Source organism: Episyrphus balteatus, chromosome 2, assembly GCF_945859705.1.
Source record: "Episyrphus balteatus chromosome 2, idEpiBalt1.1, whole genome shotgun sequence".
Taxonomy (NCBI): Eukaryota; Metazoa; Arthropoda; class Insecta; order Diptera; family Syrphidae; genus Episyrphus; species Episyrphus balteatus.
The window spans coordinates 84,055,016-84,079,096 of record NC_079135.1 but is presented as its reverse complement, the minus strand read 5'-3'; the positions used below and the strand labels follow the sequence as shown (position 1 = coordinate 84,079,096).

General features: G+C 29.8%; 1 protein-coding gene and 1 long non-coding RNA gene across 3 annotated transcripts in view; both read left to right on the top strand.

Annotated features, from left to right (window-relative positions):
- Positions 1–4,394: 4,394 nt before the first annotated feature.
- On the top strand, positions 4,395–22,607 carry LOC129909548 (5,10-methylenetetrahydrofolate reductase). Its single transcript, XM_055986622.1, has 4 exons — positions 4,395–5,001; positions 5,079–5,167; positions 11,778–12,156; positions 22,390–22,607. Exons 1-4 carry the CDS (start codon positions 4,536–4,538, stop codon positions 22,605–22,607), a joined length of 1,152 nt encoding a protein of 383 aa, XP_055842597.1. The 5' UTR covers positions 4,395–4,535.
- An 82-nt stretch (positions 22,608–22,689) lies between these two features.
- LOC129912218 (uncharacterized) overlaps positions 22,690–24,081 on the top strand; it is a 75,266-nt gene continuing 73,874 nt past the window's right edge. For both annotated transcript variants that reach the window (XR_008771784.1, XR_008771783.1), the window contains exon 1: positions 22,690–23,690. This is a non-coding gene — a long non-coding RNA (uncharacterized LOC129912218). The remainder of the gene's footprint in view (positions 23,691–24,081) is intronic.

The window sequence follows — 24,081 nt, the reverse complement described above, 5'->3', positions numbered from 1 at the left end:
AATGACGCATATTTTAAATCATCTTAATTATGAGAGTGGACTGTTAATTAATAATAAACAATTCATGTACATTTTTTGTAGTTGGATTTTTTTTTAAATCAACAATATTTTCCAAAAAAAAATCGTAGAAATCATGCATCAATAATACAAACTTATAAACAAATTCAATCGTTCTAAGAATATTAGTAAAAACCTGGAAGTTTATTTTTTTTTAACAGTACCTTGCCATAGCCAAAGCTCAACTTTTTATGTAGTCATACCTAGATTGATTTAAACAAAAGTTAAAAAAAGATACATTTTGATAAAAAAATAACGTACAAAAGGGGAAAAGCTCCAAAAGACGTTTTCTATGTCTGGAGAATTACCAGACCTATACCTAAAATCTTTCAAAAAAGGAATAACGAAGCTGTGTCCGTCTGGGCTTATTTAAAAAAAAACTTTACGTTCTTCGATTTCGAGTAGTTTTTTTTCGTAGAAGACCAGACCAGCTATTCTGCTATCTTAGAGAAAGGATAAAGTTCCTTTCCTAATGCGGAAAAAAACAATAACGCAGAAGCAAGAAAAGGAATTCTAGGATCTTTTTGGTTTTATGAATTCGAATAGGTTTTTGATGCTCGAAGCTTCTATGTTCTTTACAAGATGGCGCCCTTGCCATAAAGTTTATAACTTTTAAATGATTAAATGTAAAAAAATTTTGGTTTTTCGTATACAGGGTGTGCCAAAAGTCAACGTCGAAACGAAAACGGATGTTGTGGTAGGAAGTGACATTTTTAAAAAAAAAATTAAAACAATATACAGTTTATTCACAACAATTTTCTGACCTTTCCATTTACTAGAGAAAAGAAATTGCAATTTTACCCACAGATCTACTTGATATGGGGAAATAATGTACTGGGTGCCCCGTAATAAGATAAGGAATATTTAGAAACAAATTTTTCTATGGCGATGATTTAAGAAAACCCTTGTTTTGGTATGCCTTTGCTTATTATCTAATGATAATTTCTCTATTAACAATGTTTAATTTTTTTCTTTCCCATGATAGTTTTTGACCTTAAAGGAGAATGGGCAAATTTGAATGGAACGTGGACGTTAGGTTAGGTTAGGTTGAACGGGGTGATAATCCGACAAGTCGAGTTATCCCACTCGGATCTCGATGGATCCATTGTGATCCCCAGGGTTAGGGTGGGCAGGAGTGAGGATGGGTAAGGGAAGGGTTTAGGGAATTACGGGTTGGAGTTAGTGTTGTGGGCCTCCCTGAACCATCCTGAAATTTGGATAAATTTCAATATGTTTTTCAGTGGCAAGGACGAGACGTCATCTAACTCATCGAAGAAGTGGACGTTACGCGGCCATTAATGAATTTGTTATTTTTTGATGTTCCTAATTAAGTCTTACCTATGTACATATGTTATGCAGAAGTTTTATCCTTCAGAAACGGATAAAATGCATTTTTGCATTTAACGAATTTTGTGCCATTTTCAAGTTTATTTTTTTAAATACATTTTTACAAATTTGATTGAAACAGCGTATCTAACCTACTCATTAACATGAAAAGATTTCCGAATTACAGTTTCTAATTTGACGGTGTTCTTTCCGAATTTGAAAACCGTTTTTGTTAAAAAAACCCAAGTTGCGCAAGTCTGACGAATATCAGGTGTTCATAAATGTAAAACGCAAATATTTGCAGCGCAAATGTGCAAATGAAAAAATTCTCATGCGCAATGATTTTAAACTTAAAGAAAGAAGGAACATGTCGTAAAAGACGATACAGACATTAGTCTGATCACAAATGAGCGTATGTAAATAAAGCAACCATGCGATTATGAAAGCACCCATAATTTAATGGGACATAGAACAATAAACACTGGTAAGTAGTTTTCTGAAATACCCGAGTATTCTTAATTGTTCTATGTCCCATCATATTTTGTTCTAAGTCCACTTTTTATTTGAGGAAAGTGCGTCCAATTTTGTGTTTTTAGTTTAAATAAAACTCAATGTATTTGGGGGTGCCGTGAAATAACGCCGAGCGAAATAACGCCGAATTTCCACATTCGGCCTTATTGCGCTTTGTCAAAGTGAAATAACGCCGAGTCCCAAGTGAGAAATAAGGACGAATGCTAGAAAAGTGAGCATAGAAGTGGACCTAAGTTAACCCGTATATTAAAATGCTAACCTCTTTTATTTTCAAAGGCATATAAGGCCCTAATTTATTAAGGCAGAATGGCCCCAATACCAATTTGGGACTTATGTCCATCCAATCTAGGTATAGGTTCCAAAAAAGTTTTTTGTCTTATGTGCCTCTTATTTATTCATTAACAGATTTGTCTCAAGAAGGTACAAAAACATGTCGCAGGGACAAAAGGCCCAGGGATATAGCACCCACTTTTTATTTATGGAAGTTATGTTCCACTTGAGTGGGTTGACATTAAATTTAAGAATTATATCCCACTTGAGTGGAACATAAGCTCCATATATTTTTCATTTAAGTGGGACATAAGCCCCACGCTTTTCGAAATATAAAACAATAATGAACAATTATAACTTTTGTTATATTTTATTCGCGTTTTGTTCCAGATTCTTTAAATGCAAAAGAAACTTTGAATAACATAATGATAAGAAACAAATAGATCCCACATGTTTTAATTGGTGGAAAGCAAAGTGGAAAAAAATTTCTTCCATAAGAATCTATTTAATTTTTGGAACCCAAACGCGAAGCGGAAAAAAATTTTGCCCACGGGAGAATCAATTTTGAGGTGTGAAAATAAAAATTCGCCCGAATTTTTATTTTCACACCTCAAAATTGATTCTTCCGTGGGCAATATTTTTTTACGCTTCGCGTTTGGGTTCCAAAAATTAAATAGATTCTTATGTAAGAATTCATTTTTCGCTTTGCGTTTGCCAAGTTATAACACAAACATATCTTTGTTGTTTGGTATACACATAAATAAAACAATAAAACCCAGGATACTTAGGTTTATAAACAGTGAAATGTGTTTGGAGGCTGAGAGCATGCTGCTCTGCTGCAATCCCCTTGATTGGATACACTATTGAATCGGCTTATTTGCCAATAAGGTGGGACATAAGTGCAAAATCGAATTATGTAACTATCCCAAATACAGTTATTCAGTTGGGAGATAATTTTATAATTTGTAAATTTTTGTTAGTGAGACATAACGCCCATCCTTTATTTGTGGGTCTTTTGTCCAACCTGAGTTTGACATAAGCCCCACATTTAATTTGGAACTTATGTCTCACTCAAGCGGGACGTAAGCCCCACAAATAAATAGTGGCTGTTATTCCATGAGCCTTATGTCCCTGTGCCAAAAATATGGCATTTCAATACCAAACTGACTGCAGGTGGTTACATATGTAGAAATTTTTCCTAAGCTCCACTTAGCAGGATTTGCCTCACTGAAAAAGTGAAATAACGCCGAATCGGCGTAATTTCACTTTATCATTGTGAAATAAGGCCGAATGTTGAAATTCGGCGTTATTTCGCTTTTGTAAAGTGAAATAACGCCGAATTTTAAAATTCGGCGTTATTTCGCTCGGCGTTATTTCACGGCACCGTATTTGGGGTCAGTAAACCTAAAAATCACATTCATTTTTTTCTAGGAGCTCTATTTTTTTTTTAATATTTTAGTTTTCCACATTTTGGGGGTAATTTCGTATTAATTTTAAAGTTATGCTTATTTTAACTATTTGTTAACCTTTTCCAGAAATTTTCATATCGAACCTAATGCATTTGGGTTCACTAAGCCTAAAAATCACACTGGTTGATTTCTATGAGCTCTATTTTTTGAGATATTTTAATTTTTCACTTTTTTGCAGTAATTTCATAATATTTTTTTTAAATTTTATTATTACAAGTTTTGTTGGAAAAATTTGTTTCGAATGTAATGTATTTCGGTTCAGTAAGTAAAATAAAAATACAAAAAAAATTTTGTAAATTAAAAAAAATTGTATGAACTTCTATGGATTTTCATGTATGAATAATTTAAAAACTAGAGCTGTTAGAAAAAACTTATTATTAAATTATTAAATTTAGTAAGAAATGATAAACAACGGTCTGGAAAATTTTTGGGTGTTGGGCAGTGTTATTATTAAACATGAATACACTGGTATGGCCTTATATTTTATCAACTATATAAAATCCAGCACCGAGTGTCATCATCATCATCATGATAAGACAATATTAAATAAATACCAGGAGTTAAGAACTTATCAAAAACAATAAATCATAAATTAAATTATTTTAATGATCTCTATTATTTTACACCATGCGCATGCATCGACCACCTACATGTACATACCCCTGGACAAAAGCTCAACAGATCAATCGTTCGAATAGAAGAGCTTTAAGTTAAATCCAAAAACATTAGGCTTGAGTCCATCCATTGAAATATCGATTTCAGTTTCAATCAAAACGTACCTCTAGCAACACCAACCAAATTCGAACAGGTTTCTGCTATAGGTAAACCAGCTTAATGCCAAAGTCAAATAAACAAACAAAAAGTTAAAAACAAAACAACATAATGCATAATCCGGACTACGTGCCAGTAAATAATTTTGTCCAAGTACAATTTGGTGAACGTTTTTTGCCAATAAACGAACAACCAAAACTTGGGAACTTAATTCAATCAAAAATCGAAAACCGAGAATATTTCTATGGCATTGAGTTATCAGCTAGATCTAATAGTACTTTAGATTATCGCAAGTTCGCTGTTTTGCCACTGTTCACGTCTTTAGTGTGGTTCGGTGAATATTCTGGCATTCAGCCAATCGATGACGTAGATGCAGTTCGGTTTGGTAGTTCCTTAATTCATAACACAGTGGTGATGCCTCATTTTACGTGCTATCGCGCAACACCGCAAAGACTGAAGAATTTTCTTTCGTTGAACTTCACAAATGTGCTTGCTTTGCGCGGTGATCTTGTTGATGGGGATCAGGATTATAAGCACGCTTCAGATTTAGTGACCGATATTCGAAAGATACGCGGTGGTGAGTGTTTTTTTTGTTGTTCTGCTGTTAAAGATATTGAATGTGAAGACTTGATCGGCTTGTTATGTTTTTTGCAGATACAATTAGTATAGGTGTCGGCGGGTATCCCCAAAAGCATCCACAAGCAAAGTCAATGCAAGATGACTTGAGATACCTTACACAAAAGGTTAGTATCTTTAGAAAGATTTATTAATAACAAAAACCTTGTTTAGCTGGTATGTTAAGGTATCTGACCAAACTTTTTATGGAATGACTCATAGTGTTGACCATCACTTTGGTCTTTTAGGTCTTGTCAAAGTTAAGTATAAATTAAATAATTTCCATCAATAAAAGGTTCAGAAAACCCCCTTCAGATTTGATGTATGTAGGTAATGAAAGTGCTAATTGGTCTTTAGCATCTGCATCTTTTAGTAGCGCGTGTAGTTTTTTTTGTAATGTAATTATAATTAACATAATGGAAAATGCTTCGCAACATTAATGTATCGACTGTAATGGTAAAATTGACTTCTGTGGCTACTTTTTTTTTTGTTTTTATTGCAAATTTTTAAGGTTTTTCGAAGCGAGTTTTAATAGGGATTTTTATATTTTTTTTAGTAACAAGTAACAAAAATAGCAAAAAAGTTGGTTTTTGAAATTTTTTTTTTCCGAAAAAATTATTTTCTAAAAAAATTAAATATTTCTTGTTAAAATAGTGAGAAATTAAAAAAAAAAATACGGTTTTCTGAAAGTTTTTTTGGTTTGTTTATTCTTAAATATTTCAAAAATTAAAAGTCTTGAAAAAGACGTTTAGTAGAGTAACTAAAGCAAATTATTAGGGAACCCGGCCGAACAGCTCTGATTTTGACGATTTTTTTTTCAAACGTAGGTAATTAAAAAAACTTTAAAGTCTACAGGTTAAAAATTGCCGGTGTTGCCGTATTGTTTTTTAAAATTAAAATTAATTTTTTTTTAACTAAACCATTTTTTTTGCTTAAATTTCATAAAACAAATGATAGCAAAAGATTCTCTAGGTAATTTAAGGAAAATATATAAAAGGCAGTAAAGGACAATCTTCCATCATTTAAGCAATAAATGCAATTTTCTAACATTCTGACCTCAAACACAAAAAAAATATTTTGAAAACAACGGCAACACCTACAATATTTTAAAATACATTTTTAAAAAGCCAGAAGCTCATTCATATCTCTTAAATTTAAATCCACTAAATTTAATCAAGACTTTTTGAAAAAATGGTCCTCAAACTCAGAATTAAAAAAAAAATGTTATTAGAAAAATTTAAAATGACTTTTTTCAAAACTTTTTCTAATAAAATATGAATTTATTTAAAAAAAATTTTTGGCCATAAATATTATCAGTTGAATTTCGAAGCAAAAAAGGTAAAATATATCACACTTTTGAAAAAAAATGAAAAATTACTTCAATTTCAATGGTTTTTTTTTTTTATTAAAACTGAATGTTTGCATTGAAATAATTAATTTTCTCAAAGACTGTGGTAAATAGGAACTTTAAATTTTTGCTATTTAACTTTCAACAGTAAGGGTTATTAAATGAATAAAAAATAATTTTATGTTTAGATGTTGAACTTTAAAAAAAAAAATAAGTTACATTTTTTTTCAAAACTTTTATTAAAAAAAGTTCTTCGAAAATGAAATACTTTTTAATTTTTTTCATAAACCGTAATACATATTGACATTTCCTTTTATAATTTGAAATCATAATAAATGCGGCCAAAAAAATTTGAAAATAAATGCATTTTATATTACGACCAAGTTTAAAAAACGACATGTTAAAATTTTTTCAATAATTTTTTTTTTCAAAAATCTGAGTTCAATTACCATTCTTTCAAAAGCCGTTCATTCAATTAACTTAATTTTAATTTTACATGTATGACTAAGCTTCTAGCTTTTAAAAAATGTTTATTTGAATATTGTAGGTGTTGCCGTTGTGTTCAAATATTTTTTTTTGTATTTGAAGTCAATTAATAAGAAAATTGCATCTATCGCTTGAACTATGGAAGATTGTCCCTCACTCCCATATATTTTTTTTCCTTGAATTTCCTAGACAATCTTTTGGCATCAATTAATTTATGAAATTTAAGAAAAATTTTTGAAAAAAATTTGTTTTTGTTCACAAAAATCTTCAATTAAATTTAAAAAATCAAAACGGCAACACCAGCAATTTTGAATCTATAGACTTTAAAGTATTTTTAATTACCGACGTTTGAAAAAAAAAGATCATCAAAATCTAAGCTGTTCGGCCGGGTTCCCTAATATTGCCAATTTTTGAGCTTTAGTTACTCCACTAGTTTTCAATCATTGAAATTTCAAAATATAAAAAATTTTTAAATCAATCTGATAAGAAATTCAAAATTTCTTATCAAATATAATCTACAAAATCAAGTTAAAAACTAAACCTAAATTTAAATTTACCATTAAATAATAAATATTATGGATATCACATAATAAGTGAGTTTAACTGAGCCATAAAATGATTTATTTTAACTTCTTTTTTGACAATGACCAGGATGGCAGCCAACATCTTAAAAATTTTCAAAAATAAAACTCTTTAAAATACTCAATATTGCTTTCAAAAGTAAAGTATTTTTCATAAATAAATATGTTTTCCTGTTCAAAACGAAAACATGTCTTATAAAGCAGATGATGCCTTAAGAACAATTTTAAAGTATAGTTATTTATGACTCAAATAAACAAAAAACTTATCGCATTATATCACAGGAACACTGTATATTTCCTTTTGATTGTAGTCCAGTAATTTTAGGTTTTATCTGCGGAAAAAAATGTAGACCAGATTATTATATATAAAAAGTGTCATGACACTTTTTTTCCTAAGACCCACCGTTTCTTAGGTATAACGATTCAAAAAGTTGAAGTTTAGTTGTAATCGTCATAATCCTATTCCTAAAAAAAAAAACTCCTAACTGAAAAGTTCCTGAAATTTCATTATTTTTTTTAGCTTGAATTTCGTTCCTCAACTGTTAAGAATATGGAGAAACCAAAACAAAATGGAAATTTTCGCCATTTTTCCGATTGGGGCCCTTCTCCCGAAACCATTTCCCTGGGAATTTTTGTTTAGAATATGTCTGAAAATATACAGGGTGTGCAATAGAGAATGGACAACCCTAAAACGGCTTATAGCTACACTTATGATTGTTCTAAAAACAGATAGAAAAAAGTTCTATCGCAACCAGTTCATAAAATATGGACTTTTTTTCGTTCAGTGTATTTTAAATTTTATCATCTTATGTTTTCGTTCACTACAACCACGAATGAATGAATTTTACTTATTTCTTTTTTTATCATTTTCTACAATAATTGTATGAGTACATAAAAGCTTTAAAAACTGCAAAGCTATTGCACATTTTTGTAAAAAAATTTTTGAAATCTGTTTTTTAATGCAAAATGTAAAAAAAGTATTTTATGAAAAATTTTAAACACCTGTGGTATAAAATAAATCTATAGAAACCTAAGTGGCCAACTTTCTCAAAAATATTCTCGTCTAAGGGGATATACAATACAAAATTTAAATTGATTTCATATTCAAAATCCTGAGATAACGGTAAAAAGATGTTTTCTTTTCTATACACTTCATATCTTTTTGATCTAGAGCACATAACAATTTGATTTAACTTTAATACGCATGCTGATAATTTACCTTTCATTTGATATATCACACATAACGGTGCGTGCTCCACAACTTATACAATCTTAAATTGAAAAACTTGAAAAATACCTCAAAACACCTGTGGAGATCTGTTGCCGATGACCAGTCACCACTGTAGGAAGTACCGTAATCTCAGATTGAAATTTCGACGTGGTTGGCTTTAAAAAATTCTTACTTCTTTTGTAGGCATCGTAGAAATATGATTGAAGCGTCATAAAAAAGGTGAAATAAAAAGCTTTCAGATGATATAGAATTTTTTATAGGCTGTCTTTTTAAAAAAATGGTGTTAGAAGAGAGAAAGGATTTATTTTTTGCTTTTTTCATGAAAAATGATTGTTTTGAATAAATTATATTTATATTTTTTGCTTAAAGTAAAAATTTAAGTATGGCCTTATTCTTCAGGAAAATTTGTTAGCTATTTAATGGTGCATTTTTTTTTTCAAGAAAAATTATTTTTTAAGGGTCACTTCAACCCCGTGTGAATTGCACACATGATTTTTTTTTAATCAATAATTTTTTGAAAAAGGGTTTGTTTGGCCATCTTGACAGTAAGTTGTATTTGTATGAATATTTTAAAATATAAAAAAAAAAATTGTACTAAGAGTATAAACCACGATTTTGAGTGAGTTGATAATTTTGTGCCATAATTTAATTGCTATTTTTACTAAGTGTTTTCTCAAAATATTATGGAAACTACCGTTATTTTTTGTCGTAAGAAAATAGCAAAAACTCTTTTGCAGAGTAGTCTCTAAAAACCGGTTCCTTCATGACCTATTTGTTATTTTTGGTCTTCAATTAAGACTAAATAAAAAAATTTGTGGTCAATGAAGAAATTTATCATTAAACAAAATATCTTAAACTAATTCAATTTGTTGTTGGCCAATGGCCACTATGGCCAGCCCATCGTGGCATTACCAACTTACCTTTCGGTAAAAAAGCCTTTTGCCTATCCAATTTTAAACTCTATCCAATTCAACTATAATAGATGAGCAATTGAAATTTTTTTATGACTACTTGTTCGATAACACTGTGTTACAAAATAAAAATCATGTTAATCGCTTTTAAGTGACCTAGCAGAGGTTGTAGGTATTACTGAGTACATCATATTTCGGCACATGAAATTTTTCATAGACCCTCAAAATTTCAAATTATCATCAAAAAACCGTTTTCAATGTTTTCACATTTCAACGATTTTTTACTCAGTGTCATTTATCGGTCAATTTCAGATAAAAAAATCATAGCTTCCATAATTTCTACTGATTTTAATGAATTCAAATTTATTTGATTCAGCATGAATAGAACTGTTTATAAAAAAAAATTTTTCAAAACACAAAATGTAGCTTAAAACGGTCTCCGAATTCTAAAAACAATGACAAAATGTTGTATTTTGATATTCAGTCCATAAAATCTTACACCGAATTTGGTGCTTGAGCAAAATAATAAAAATATTTTAAAAAAGAGCAAGTACCTACTCCTTTTTCTCTGTGTAGAAAAATCTGAAATTGACCGACAAATGACTTGACTGAGTAAAAAAATAATTGAAATGTGAAAACATTGAAAAACGGTTTGTTGACGATAACTTGAAATTTTGAGGATCTATAAAAAATTTCAAGTGCCGAAATATGATGCACTCAGTAATACCTACAACCTCTTCTAGGTCATTTCCAAAGTAATTAACATAATTTTTATTTTGTAACACAGTGTAATAAATGAACCATATAACCATATCCACTTATACTAACTTATTTCATTTTTATCTTAATATTTAAATAAGTTTAACTTCAAGTGTTGCATCATTATTAAAGAAATTTTTTATAAACACAGCAAGGTGGTTTTGCGATGAAATTAAAAAAAAGAAATCTGGGTCGATACTTGATAGGTATACTAAAGTTTTTAATTAATGCTAACATATTTGATTTCATTTTTAACCTAAAATTTTTCTTCATAATAGGAACTTGGTAGATCCCCTTTAAAACTCTTCTTTTCACGGATTGGTTTGCTTGTGATAGAATCAAGGTGTCAAGATTATCAAAAACAAAACAAAAAAAACAAATCATTTAAACCTGATAATTAACCTATCTTCGGGGATTTTTTTAATCACACGTTTTAGTTTTAATTTGTTTTTTTGTGTGTAATGAAAACCTGAAGGAAAGAAAAATTTCAGACAGAATTTTGCCATTTTCTTGTCATTAATGAAACGTATGATGGTGGCGCCTCTCCTGATAATACCTACTTTTATAACTTTAAATTTTAAAAACATATTCTCCTAATATTTCTCTTATCTATTCATTAGGATTATATTTTTAAGATTAATTGTCAGATTTATCTTTTCTTAAAACGATGAGGTATTTATATCTAATAACACGTTATAAAATATTTATTATACACCGAAAAAAAAAAACAATATCAATTTAACATTTTTTAAATATCAAATTAACATTTTTCAAATATCAGCCAAAAATGCTCTATAAAATGTGTTTTATGGTATTTAAAATGTTAAAACAATATTTTTTTTTGATATTTTATTATCATTTTTTCATATCAATTTCTCATTCCAAATTATTGAAAAATATTAAATAAAAAAATTCTTAATGTGTACTAATTTAAAGGCGCTTTGTGTTTTTTTTTGAAGTAAAATGTATGATTTACTGAGAAAATTTGATCGGCAATAAGATTTTACTTCACATAGTTTGGGAGAAAATAACAAAAGAATTATATCACCTATACCTAATAGAAAAAACAATATCACCTCTATTTTGTACAGAATATTCACTTTCAGTAATGTTTTGAAAAATATAAAAAGAAAAAGAAAGAAATAGGTTTCATTATAATAAACTAAAACGTAAAATCTAGCCAACATTGATATTATAATTGTCAAAGTGAAATTTTCACTATCCACCTAAAATTAAAAAAAGTCCAAATGATGTGAAAAAATATCAAAATTGATATTTTAATTGTTGGACGACTTTTGTCACTGAAAAATGTTAATTTGATAGCTGTTATAATCAAATTTTTTTTCGGTATACCTAGAAAATTATATTTCATTATAAAATTATTATCTGGTAATCTAAAATCTTTTTTAAAATTATTTTCAGGTTGATGCGGGAGCTGATTTTATAATTACCCAAATTTGTTTCGATGCAAGCAGTATTATCGAATTTGTTGGAAATTGTCGCAAAAATGGAATTACTGTGCCAATTATTGTTGGGGTGTATGTACCGGAAAATTATCGCATATTATTGCGAATGCTACAAATTACACAAGTAACAGTGCCATCTGAACAATTAGAACATTATAAAAAGTTGCGAAGTAATACAACAGAGTTTAAACAGTACGCAGTAGAAATGGCTGGTAAATTCATTACTGAAGTTTTTGAAAGTAATGTTGACGTTTATGGTGTACAATTTTTTTCAATGAATTATTTTGAAGCAATTGAAGAGCTAGTTAATAATGTTATTTATAAATTTAATACGATTAAATAAAAATTTAAAAAAATTAAAGTTTTTATTGAGTTTTTGAAATGGTAAGTTAGGTATCGAAGATCTTAAAAAAAAATTATCAACTTGTGTTTCGAAAAATACGGAGTTGAGTAATTGATTCGGCAGAATCTGGGGAGCAAGTATTTTTTTTTTTAACTTTAAGATTCAAATAGTTTTTTTTACACAAAATTTTTAAGGTATGGAAGTAAAGTAACAATATCGATAGGTTAGGTTAGGTTAGGTAGAAATGGCTGTCAGGAAAACGACTGACACACTTAGACCACTTATTGGTCCGTTGTGATACCATGATTTTGCAAGGAAATTCCTCACTAATTAAACCAGTTGGAGCTTTTAATGAAGCGGTGAAGGTTGAAGATGTCAGTATTTATTAGTTCACTAGTATCTTCTAAGAAATATTTTTCCAAGTATTTTTTACGTCTACTGGAAAGGGCAGGACATGAGCAGAGAAGATGTTGGATTGTTTCTTCTTCTTCCTCATCAAGGCAACTTCTACAGAAGTCGTTAGAGACTACGCCAAGTCTTATGGCGTGTCTACCTATGAGACAGTGTCCTGTGTTCGCAATCTGCTTAGAGACAATAAATTTTTTGAACGTTTTGGATCTAGCCTAGGCCAGATCTGCTTGGTCTCTTGGCAAGTTATAATATTTGACCATCGTGTGTTTGTTGCCTCTATAGCTTCTTGCTTCAGCATGAGTTTGCACGTTGCGATTGGTATACCAATATTTGCATTGTTGGGTAAAATTGGTATTAGAGTTCCATTTCTGGCGAGTTCGTCTGCTTCGCAGTTTCCCAGAATATCTCTGTGACCCGGCACCCAATACCGATTCGTCGAGAATAAATTCGAAATATAAATAACTTGGCTGAGTAAGAGGTTTAATACTAAAGACACAATTAATTCAAAATATCGAAAAATCCAAAACATACCTAATTTATTAAATACTTATAAAAAGGAGGATGGGCATTTTGAACGTTTGGCGGTCATAAAAAAAGGAACAATAAGCCGAGATTAAGAAAATCGGCAGTAAAAATCGATGGTTTTGTAGGATTTTCTTTGTCAAATCTAGAAGATGAACTAAACACTTTTGAAGCTTAAAGTATTTAAATTTATGTCTTCTGTCTTGTATGTAATACGCAGGTTAGACTATGATACTTTTAATCGTTATTGTTAAAGAATGAAAAAGAGCAGTCAAAGGCCACAAAAAAATCAATAGAATTCTTTCTTTTCAAATAATTATCAACTTTAAATTAAAGTTAATGACGACATGCGGCAATTAATTAAACTGATTTTTTGGATTTATTTAAATACAAAAAAATCGCAAGCCATCTTTGTATGAAGCACTGAAACAAAAAAAGTATTTGTAAGCTTCGATAAGGTTTTGATTTTTGCTACGACTACAGCGTCATCTACTGTTATTTATTTAAAAGCTTAAAATAAAGCTGTAAAACATAATACAATAAAGTATCAAAGGAAGTTTAATTTAATACAGACTTTTGTTTATTGATTAGCATTTGTTTGTTTTTTTTTTTTTTTTTAAACTGACCAATATTTTAAATGATTTTAGAAATAAAACAACAGTCTTTTCGGATTCACGACCATTAGATATAAACGAAAGCATGAGTCTGTTATAATTTTAACGTTAAGTTTGATAAAAAAAAAAGTTTAAAAAAAGTGTAACTACCGCTGTATCAGCTGTATCCATGTAACAGGGCCCCCTGGGTTTAGGGGCCCTGAGCACAAGACGCTTGTCTTCTTCTACATTCACTAAAATCTATAAACTTATAATATTTTATTATTAAAATTATTGTTATGATAATTATTTTTGTACACGCGTCTATGTTTCTTCGCGTCAATAGTTTTCTTTCTCCTACTACAACTTCAACATGATGTAGTCACTTTTTTCAATTCGAAGACACACAAATCAGGACAAAAGTGGGTCTCGCAAGTTCGTCTGTCTGTCTGTATAAGGAACTAAAGTTGAAAAAAATTAGTAACAGCATAAGGGTGGTGTGAAAATTTTGGATAAATGAAAAAATGAATTGCCCACAAACAAATTGGGGGATAATAAAAAGATCTACAACTTTTAGGTACCTTTTTTTTTAAATAACCTCAGAAATTTTGAGAAAAATGAAAAAATGAGATTTATTGGTTTTTAATTTTTATCTTTTACAAAAATGGTTTGATTTTAACAAAATTTGGGTAAAAATTACATTATGTTTTTTACATATTTTAAATGTTGTTTTATCAAAATATTATTTTTCAATCAAAAACTTTACCAAAAAAAATTTTGATTTTTAAAAAGTTTCGAATTTCGTTATTTAGATTAAAACATTTTTTCTACATAAAAACTACAATTTTATTTGAGAAAATATTGAGAAGAATTTAGAAAAAAAAAAAAAACAAAAATACGATTTATAAGATCGATTTTCCCATAAATGATGTAATATTGGCGAGAAAAACTTTTAAACAGAAAACAAATTATACTTTTCTAATTACCTTTGATATTCTGAATTTGAATCTAGCACTAGAATGCCTCTAACGTGCCAAGTTTTTGAGATATCGAATTTTCCAACCACCCATTTTTTTTTTGCTATTTCAATTTCAATGCAGTTTTTATTACAAATTCATTTACTATACTTTATACTATATAGCTTTGATATAAATTAAAAATAAAATTCTGAAAAAATAAAATTTTGGAATTAAACAAAATTTTTTCTATTGTTTAATTTTGATACATATTTAAAATAAGTTGTTTTCTGGTTGATGTTTTACTATTTGCAAAGTTGCTAAATGTGTAAAATACTCTAAAATAAATCTGTTTCTTCATCCATATCATGATTTTTAAGCTCTCAATTGATTTAATCTCTATTTAACATTCTTAATAAAGTTGATACCTGCTGAAGATGATAATGATGTCTTTAAAAAATTAACTTACTTTTCAACAAAAGAAAGGTAGGGCTTAAAACTCACAGTACAAACAGAAATGTTAAAACACCAGCATTCAGTTGGCCTCAGAAATAAAACAATACAAAACCGGGAGGCTTGTCACCGATTTCTGAGGTCAACCTGTCGAATCCTACAGGCGGAGGGGATCACTAGTCTGAAGCAGATACGAGTTACAGCTATGATCTTCTCGGCAACGAGATCATAACAGCGCACAGTGGGTCCCGCCATAGGTCAAAAATAAAAAAGTAAATGTCAATTTTTTAAAATCCAATGATTAAACAACGTTCTACAATCTCCCATCGAACCAAAACCAAAAAAAATTTGACGGTTACCCTTTTTTTCATTTCTTAATAGCCATTCAAAGTCGGTATAAAAAAAAAGGTACAGTTTTTTAATCGCTGCAGTTATAAGGTGTGAACTTGCGATAGTGATAGCGGGTGTTAAAAATTGTGAACAGTATTAAATTGTTATGGATACTAAACGAGAAGGTTAATACTTTCTAAAAACATAAATTATATTGTTAAATAACATTAAGGCTAATTGTAATGGGGCTCGTTAGCGAAGCAATTTTAGCCATTTTTATGTAGCTCAATTTTCATTAAATTAGAGATTTAGTTGGTTTGCCTTCGAGTGCCCTCTACAATTTAAGTTCTCAAATGAAGAATACCGTCCTACCTTTCGAAATAATAGCGCCGTTTTTTCCCCTTTTTTCCCCTTTTCGAGTAATACGAGTTTAAATGACGATACACGGAGAAAAAAAATTAAAACGTAAAACTAAAAAAATTCCTTTTTGGCACTATTATTTTTATAAAAGACTGAACTAGAGGGTAAGGGTAAAGTGCTCGACTGACAGGCAGGTCCATTTCCGGCATTAAATATTTTTTTTTATATTTTCAAAAAAAAAAACATGTTTTTTACCTTTTTTTATTTTTCTTGAAAATAACCAAAATTTTAAAAAACTGACTTGATGCATTTTTTTGCAATAATAAATCATATAAAATGATAATACAGGTGTTTCATTAAAAAAAAAAATGCACAGAGAAAAATATGACCCGCTAAAAACTAACAGATTGCCATATTGTTTTACCGTCCATACATTTCATAAGGAAATCTTATTAAAATCAACGATTAATAAGGTTTTTTTAAGGAGATTTCTTATTATTTTTATAGAGAAAATCTTATTAAAATTTGACTGAAAAGTTGATTTTTTTTTGCAACTTAGCACTAGAACAAAAATCGCGATCAATATTTTCATGGCAGGTTGGTTCAGGTGGTAAGGTGGGCGACTAATGATTTGAAGTCTCCAGTTCGATTCCCAGCCTGGTCATCGTTTTTTTTATTTTTTTGCAGATTTTAAAACAATAAGGAAAACCCGATTGTTTTAATAAGGTTTCCTTCTTGGATGAAAACCATAGAGAGATCTTATTGTTTTTGTTCTATTTTATGTGGTCTATTTTTCTCTGTGTGGTCATTATATTTTTGACCGCACTTTGTATGGGAGGTGACCCACTGTGCAGCGCCAAGAAAAGGAAGAAGAAGAAGAGAAGAGATGTGAAGTTGACTGCGTTTACACCGAATGTTCTGGAAGATTTTCTCAACTTATTCATAAGCCTGTGTAGTCATGTCAGGTTAAATTTAGAAATTGTCATTCACTGTCAACTCAGGAGTCCTTCAGGGAACCCACCTGGGTCCTTTTCTACTTAATTTAACTATCAATGATGTAATTATGGATAACTTTAATAAGTGAGATTTTCATTTTTAATGACGAGTTGAAGTAAATTTAGTGAGACTATAGACCGTAACGTGATCTTCTATAAACCGATATTGACAGTTGTAGTTTGATGATGAAAAACAGTCTTCGTCTTATCTTATCCAGAAAAATGCCAAAAAATCAAGTCAATCTATCTCTTATTAAAATCGATTTGATGCGATTTTCTCTAACAAAATACAGAAGCAGGATTATCAAGAAAAAGTTGTAAAATTCATACACCTCGATATTTGTAAGACCAAATTAAACTTTGATTTTTACTAAAAAACTCCTACTTACTAACTTGATTTACGAAATAACATAAAGCCTTTTAGAATAGAAAACTTTTCCATTAGAAACGCAGAAAATGTGTTTTTTTTTTCCTTGAACGCAAAAATAAATGTTCAATGACTTACCTAATAGTTTTCATTTTGTGTTAAAGTGTCAGAAACATTGAAAATAGAAAAAAAACTAGGTAGGTACTTACTTAAACTGCAAGTTAAAATCGTTTATTCTTTTTTTTTTATTTGGAAACTTGCAAAAAAATTACTTCCTTTATCAAAAAAAAAAGCAAAGAATTTGCATTCCAAATCGGAAATCGAAAAGTTAAAACGAGAAATTCAAACTTTTTTCCCCCGTTTTATATTTCACACAAACTTGCAGTTGCACCCCGTCAATTTTCTTCCGCAGACTCCATCCCCATACCACACAGAGGGCATCTGTTTTAGCGGCATGCAACACAAACAGAGGGTAAAAATTGAAAACCTCGGCAAAACTTAAATCAAATTCAATGCAAAGAAAAATACGAAAAAAAAAAAAATGGAATGACGTGGAATGCATCATTGAAGCAAAAAGGGGAGGGGAGGGGGAGTTAGTAGACATACCCACGAGTGTATGTAGGGCGGGTGGAAGCGCAGAATACAACTAGAAGAAATCGATGGCTTTAGCTTCTTTTTGCAACTGAAAACGTCATGTGACCTTGGCGTCTATTTTTAGAAACGGATATAAGTAGAGATTGCAAAGTTCTCAATGGTTTTCTCCAAAAAAATAGGTCAAACTCACACACAAACATGTACCACAATTGCAACATAAATGCGTCGGTCGTCGATAAAAGAACAAACAAAACACAAAAAAAAAAAACTCACAACCCTCACCCCAAATAAAAAGTTCCGCAACAATAGCTCGTCAGAGTTTTGTGTGAATCCAATAAAAAAAAAAATTACAATCTATTAGATTTTGGTTGCATTGAAATGAGGTTAGCATGAGTTCGGAGGCTTTTTATTCCCAATGAAATGCAACAAAGTCGACACATAAAACTGTCTTCGTGTACAATGAAACTATTCCGGAATTTTCTGTGACAGGATATGCGTGATATTGGTAAAATTTCCTATGCACTGAAACTTATGCCATAGACCTTGAAAATAAGTTTATTTTGTGTTCAATTTAAATGGGGGTAAGACTTTTGTAAGGGTAAACCAAGTTTGTTTCGAAGTTTTGCAAAAGAGTAACAATATTGAGTTATAGTTAATGTGGCTGTGGACAGATGCACTTCCACAATTGTTGTTCTCTGTTTCCATGAATTATTATACAAATTTACAGTAAGTTTTGATGGAAGGTTTTTTTGAGGCAATTATTTTCGAAAGAAACAACTTTATTGGAAGGATTTTAAGTGAGTTATAATATAACATTGCATGTTTCACATTATAGCTGTTGTTTTGAAGTTTAATTACAAATTCTTTGAAATTTACCCCAGAGGTTTACATTCTAGTAATGACTACAAATGGTTGAATCAAACATTATGTGAGCATAGAAATTTTCTACAAAAGATTTATCTATCACCCATTATGTCACATGCATTATGTCTCCGAAATTTCAAAATAAATGATTACCATGAGAGAGCAAGCGAGTAGGTTTCACGAAAAACTATGTATCTTTTGGAAAAACGGATATAGGGTATTGAATTTGTGGTAGATACCTGGAAGTAAATTCAAGTGCAATAGGGTTTAGTTTTGGAATTATGAGTAAGTCAATTTATAAGGTTGAGGAGTGCAGGGAAATCAGTCTCCTGGATCTAAGTTTAATGACATTTTTAGTTCCCATTAAATCTATATACATATATAAAAATTAAATGCTGTTCGTTAGTCTCGCTAAAACTCGAGAACGGCTTGACATATTTTAATAATTTTGGTCCTGAATTATTTGTGGAAGTCCAGGGAAGATTTAAAAGATCATACCATACGCCTAGCCTTAATAGTTAGGGTGGTCCAACAAACAGATTTTTTTTTAATGATTCTTTTAAATTTTGTGTGCATATCAGATCAGGTACATATGTAGGTCTAAGATTCGGCCAAAATCTATTTTTCACACACAATGGTTAGGGTGGTCCAATAATTTTTATTTATTTTTATGATTCAGCTTCGTAAATTTTGAGATTATTAACTTAAATACTTCACATAATTTTTTTTTAATTTCCGAATGTTTAATAAATCAATAAATTGACACACAAATCATTGAAAAAAAAAAAAAATAAATTCAACATTTTAATACATGCTTGAAAATGTAAAATGCAACGTTCGCCGGGTCCGCTAGTAGGAAATTAATTCACTTTAGTAAAGTGGACCTCGTTGCCATGTGAGGTGGAAATATATGTAATTCCAAAAAACGCTGTGGCTTAAATTCTCTCTTAAAGTAAAATTATTCCCACTTTCTCTAACTTATACCAAAAGTTTTGATAGTTTTAAAGAAAGGTATACAGTGAGACTCCGCTAGCATGAGCTTGTGCTCTTTAGGGTTTATGTTGGTTGCAAGGTTGCGTGTATGGAAAAGTCAAAAAACTTTAAAGGCATTGAATATAACCAAACCTTGCACTCACCCTAAATTCTAAATACAGGAGCCAGAAATATGTTAAAATTAGACCCTTTTGTAAATTTTTATTAGGACCTACTCATAAGAAAATAATAATAGCATTTCCAAACGAAAAGGGATACCAAGAGTTACGCGTTTTTTTTTAAATGGCCCTTACCGTTTTGTAATACTATTGTTGTCACCTGCCTAATAACAGACTTAAAAAGTTTTTTTTTTCAGCACCACCTTTCTTTCAATTTCAAAAAAAAAAAATCTTTAAAAAATAAAATTTTTTTCCAGAGCCTACAGTGGCCAAAGTCCTCAACCAAACTCAAAAATAAGTTAGTCGGCTGCGTAACAGTGTTTTTGATAATATAGAAACCTCGTTTGCAGAATTAAAGTGTAAGATGATTTTCCATTTAAAATAGTAGTTTTGAGAAAAACTTCTTCAAAATTTTGGAAACTCGTGCAACGGAAATTGATAGTTTAGGCTTCAAGGTAACAGTTGGAGGATTGGGATCGATGCAGTGAATAGAGGGACCGATAACAAGTAAAATGATGCATTAAATTGAAAATGTCCAAAAATGCAGTTTCGCGATTTTTATTTGAAAAAAAAAAAAAAAAATTAAATTAGTCATCTGCGTAGCAGTGGTTTTGATAATACCTATAGAAACCTCTTTTGCAGAATTTAAGTGTTGCATGATTTTCCATTTAACATACATTTTTCAGGTTTTCCTCAATAGGTCACTTCTTGTTTTGTTTGATTAGATAACATTTGATTGTTATCTCACATCACACCTCAGCTACAAGAAAAAAAATATTTTTTTTTAAATATAATTTCCAAAAATGGGGAAGTTTGCGACCGCAGAATCTTTTTAGATATTAAGAAATATCTGTCAATATTTTGAGTATACCTAAGACTATTGTTTATATATGGGACTTTCATTTATTAACTTTGCAGTTATGGGCAAAATAGACCAACACAGTTTTGATTATGCTGAAACTTTTTTTACGTGTTCTATATCCAAAATAAGAGATAGAACTTATTGAAAATTTAAGAATTTGTTGATTTTTGACTTAAAGACTATTTTTTGAAATTTATAGCCGTGGTTCTATCTAAAATAAATACTTCCCGCTTACGAGACATTTTATAAATATGAAAAAAAAAAAATAATATGATATCCATAAGTTAATGCCGTGCAAACATAAACCACGAAACGCTGTGATGTAGACATTTAGAGCGGTTTTGAATGCCAATTTAGTTTCCATTTTGATAAAAATTATTAGAGCAAAAGTATTGCCCCTTAAATTTTTCGAAAACTCAATTGAGTGTGATACAAAAATGGCTTTCTGAATTAAATCGAAATTCTGAAGTTTTTTTTTTTTTTGTATATTGATTTGTAAAAAGCAGTGAACCACACATGGAGCCATATAGTTGGAAAGTTGTGATCCTATGGAGGTCGATAATGGAGGATTAGAAAATCGATTTTTAAAACGCAAGTTTAAGATTAGGCTCTTCATTTTTCAAAATAATACGAAAAGCCATTTTTTTTATTGCTTTTTTAAATTCATGTAATGATTAAAATTTTTTTTTTTTTGATAATTACCTCAGACTCACTGGGCAAACATTGGTTGCCGATAATACTTTAAAGCAAAATGATCTTTTTTATTCAAAGACCCATATATCAACAAAAAGCTCGCTCGAACGATGGCTCGAAAAAAAAATTCAGAAAAGATATAGAAAAACTAAGCTGTTGGGGCTATTATTAGCTTTTTTCAAACATAATGTACGACCATTTTGTCTTCAAGACACAGCCTGTTGAAAATCGATCACAAATTTGGATCTTTTTGGCTTATTTAGTTTTTGGAGGCTTCCTAGCAATATCACTTTAGTAAAAAAAAACAATACATATTATAAATTTAAATTTTAAGAAAAAAAAAATTAGTTTTTTCACTTCAAATATTCGAAATAAATTTTAATTCACTATGGCAACACCTCATAACTTACATTACTGACCTTCGATTACTTCCAAATATACCTACCTAAAGTTCCTTTTTTTTTTTTTTTACATCAACTCCTTCAAAGAGCCAAGAGAATGAATCTTCCATAAAAATTCATTACATCAAAAAGTCTTTTCATCATACAAAATATGTACATTGTAATATAAAAATAAATTTATATTATGAAGTACCGGAGTTATTATACACAAAAAAAGACAAAAATTAAATATGACATATTCAAACATCAGTCTAGTACTTAATTAATTCCATCAACCATCACCATTTCCTCGTTGTACAAAATATACAATCCTTGCTCGCAGCCTCTGGACAAGAGAGAGTAATTTTTCTTTAACTTCTTGTATAGGTACTATACTACTACATCAAAAAAAAAAAAAAAAAAAAAAATAGTGCGAATAAATTGCTTAACTTTCGGTCTTGATAACCCTTACCTATGTAGGTATCAACAAAAAAAATTATTTAAAAAAAAAAAACAAACTACCCTTCATTTTTGAGAATGTTCATTTTGCTACCCTAAGAGTTGTTCACTATAATGTTTGTTTATTTTTTTTTTTTTTTTTGACTTGTTTTGGTCTTTTTGGTTTATCCATTTTAAAACTCTCTCTCCCAGTTCTATTCAAAAGACAAAAAATAATAAAAAAAAAAAACAGCAGAGATTTTACAGCAGCACCATCAACTTATGTACACACTGCGGGAGTACATCCAGATACCTCAAGCACCAGCAACAGCACCACCATCATCACCAGCAACAGCAGCACCACCAACAACTACAAAATCTGAGAAAAAGCTTTCAAAGTATATCAAACACCAACAACAACAACAAAAACAAAAAGAACATTTCAACTATGTAGTATCTTCTCTTTGCCGATGAACACCAAATAGATTCACGATGAACTTTCGCCAAAAACCCGCAAAACCATCTGAAACTTTTCACAAAATATCTTTTACTTTAGTACCGAGTACACCCACGAATTGTTTTGATGCTAAAACACTGCGCTGCTGCTTCTCTTGTCGCTCGTCGCTCTTATTTGTGTGTGTGTCTCTTGTATTTTTACCTCTTCTTATATTGTGTATCTCATTGTTGATATATTTTTTTTTAAATTTTTTTCTTTCACTTTTAGTTTAAACAAAAATAAATTTAAATAAAATAGAAAAAAAAAATAGAAAAAACGGCACACAGCTCGCTCTAACTGCCGCGATGTATTGCAAATTAAAACTTAATTCTTTTTCTTAACCAAACACAAGAAAAAAAAATTACAAAAAAAAAAAAAATAAGTATCTAAACCATTTGTGTGTGGCAACATAAACCTTCGATAAATTGATTTATATCTATATATTGTGTCGGTTTTAAGCTTAACGTTATATTGCAAAAATAAAAAAAACCATCCCTGGCAAAGGCTTAGAAAAGCAAAAGAAACACACACGAAACAAAAAAAAAAAAAACGAAGAAAAAAGAAGCGAAATAAAACAAAAAGCTGATCCAAAACCGCATACACAATACAACGGGTCACCTAGGCGTATACGCAACTTAATTTGTCTTCCTCATTCGGGCTGTTGCCAAATTGTTTGTTACAGATCAGATTTTTTCTTTCTCTCGGGTTAAATTTGTTTATTTTTTGTTCTAAATTTTGAGAAAAAAAGGGTTTTCAAGGTTTTTTTTTGTATCTATTTTGGAAAATAAAATCCATAAAATATGAGTGCAATGCAATATTCGGTGAAATATTTTTTGATAAAAATAAAATAATTTTTATCAAATAAAATTGAAAAATAAAAAAAAAAAAATTCTAAATTATTTGTTTCTATAAAAATTAAAAAAAAAAAAAATAAATAAACGACGAAAAAAGATCCTTGCAGCTGTTACGGCCACCCCCCCCAAAGGAGGAATATAAAAAGGAGAAGAACTTTTCCAATTGATGCTCGGTTTAAAACAAACATAAAGGACAATTTTCAGTCAGTAAGTACACACACACACACACATCCCTTTAATAGTTTATTTTCTTTGTAAAATGTTAAGCAAATATATCTCAATTTTGTGTTGGAAGCAGAAAAAAAAACTTTTGCACAAGGACCAAAAACAGGCAAACAAAATGGCTTAATAGCTGTGATGTTGAAACTTAAATTGGTCATTATTATCATTTTCTGTATAGCCATCATTATCATCATATTTTGGTTAGTGGTACTGTTGCCACTATAAAAAAAAAAAAAAAAAAAAATATGAACCAAAAGTTCAGGAAGGACACAATATCCTTGTCATTATTATTTTTTGGTTAAAACAAAACCAAAATAAAACACCAACAACCAAAAAACCAAAAAAAAAAAAACAGAAGAATTTTTTATATTTTATT

Coding starts and splice junctions, on each gene's coding strand:
- LOC129909548 (XM_055986622.1), top strand. CDS start 4,536: ATGCATAATCCGGACTACGTGCCAGTAAATAATTTTGTCCAAGTACAA. Junction 5,002..5,078: donor TATTCGAAAGATACGCGGTG/GTGAGTGTTTTT, acceptor TGTTTTTTGCAG/ATACAATTAGTATAGGTGTC. Junction 12,157..22,389: donor TATTTATAAATTTAATACGA/TTAAATAAAAAT, acceptor AAAAAACAGCAG/AGATTTTACAGCAGCACCAT.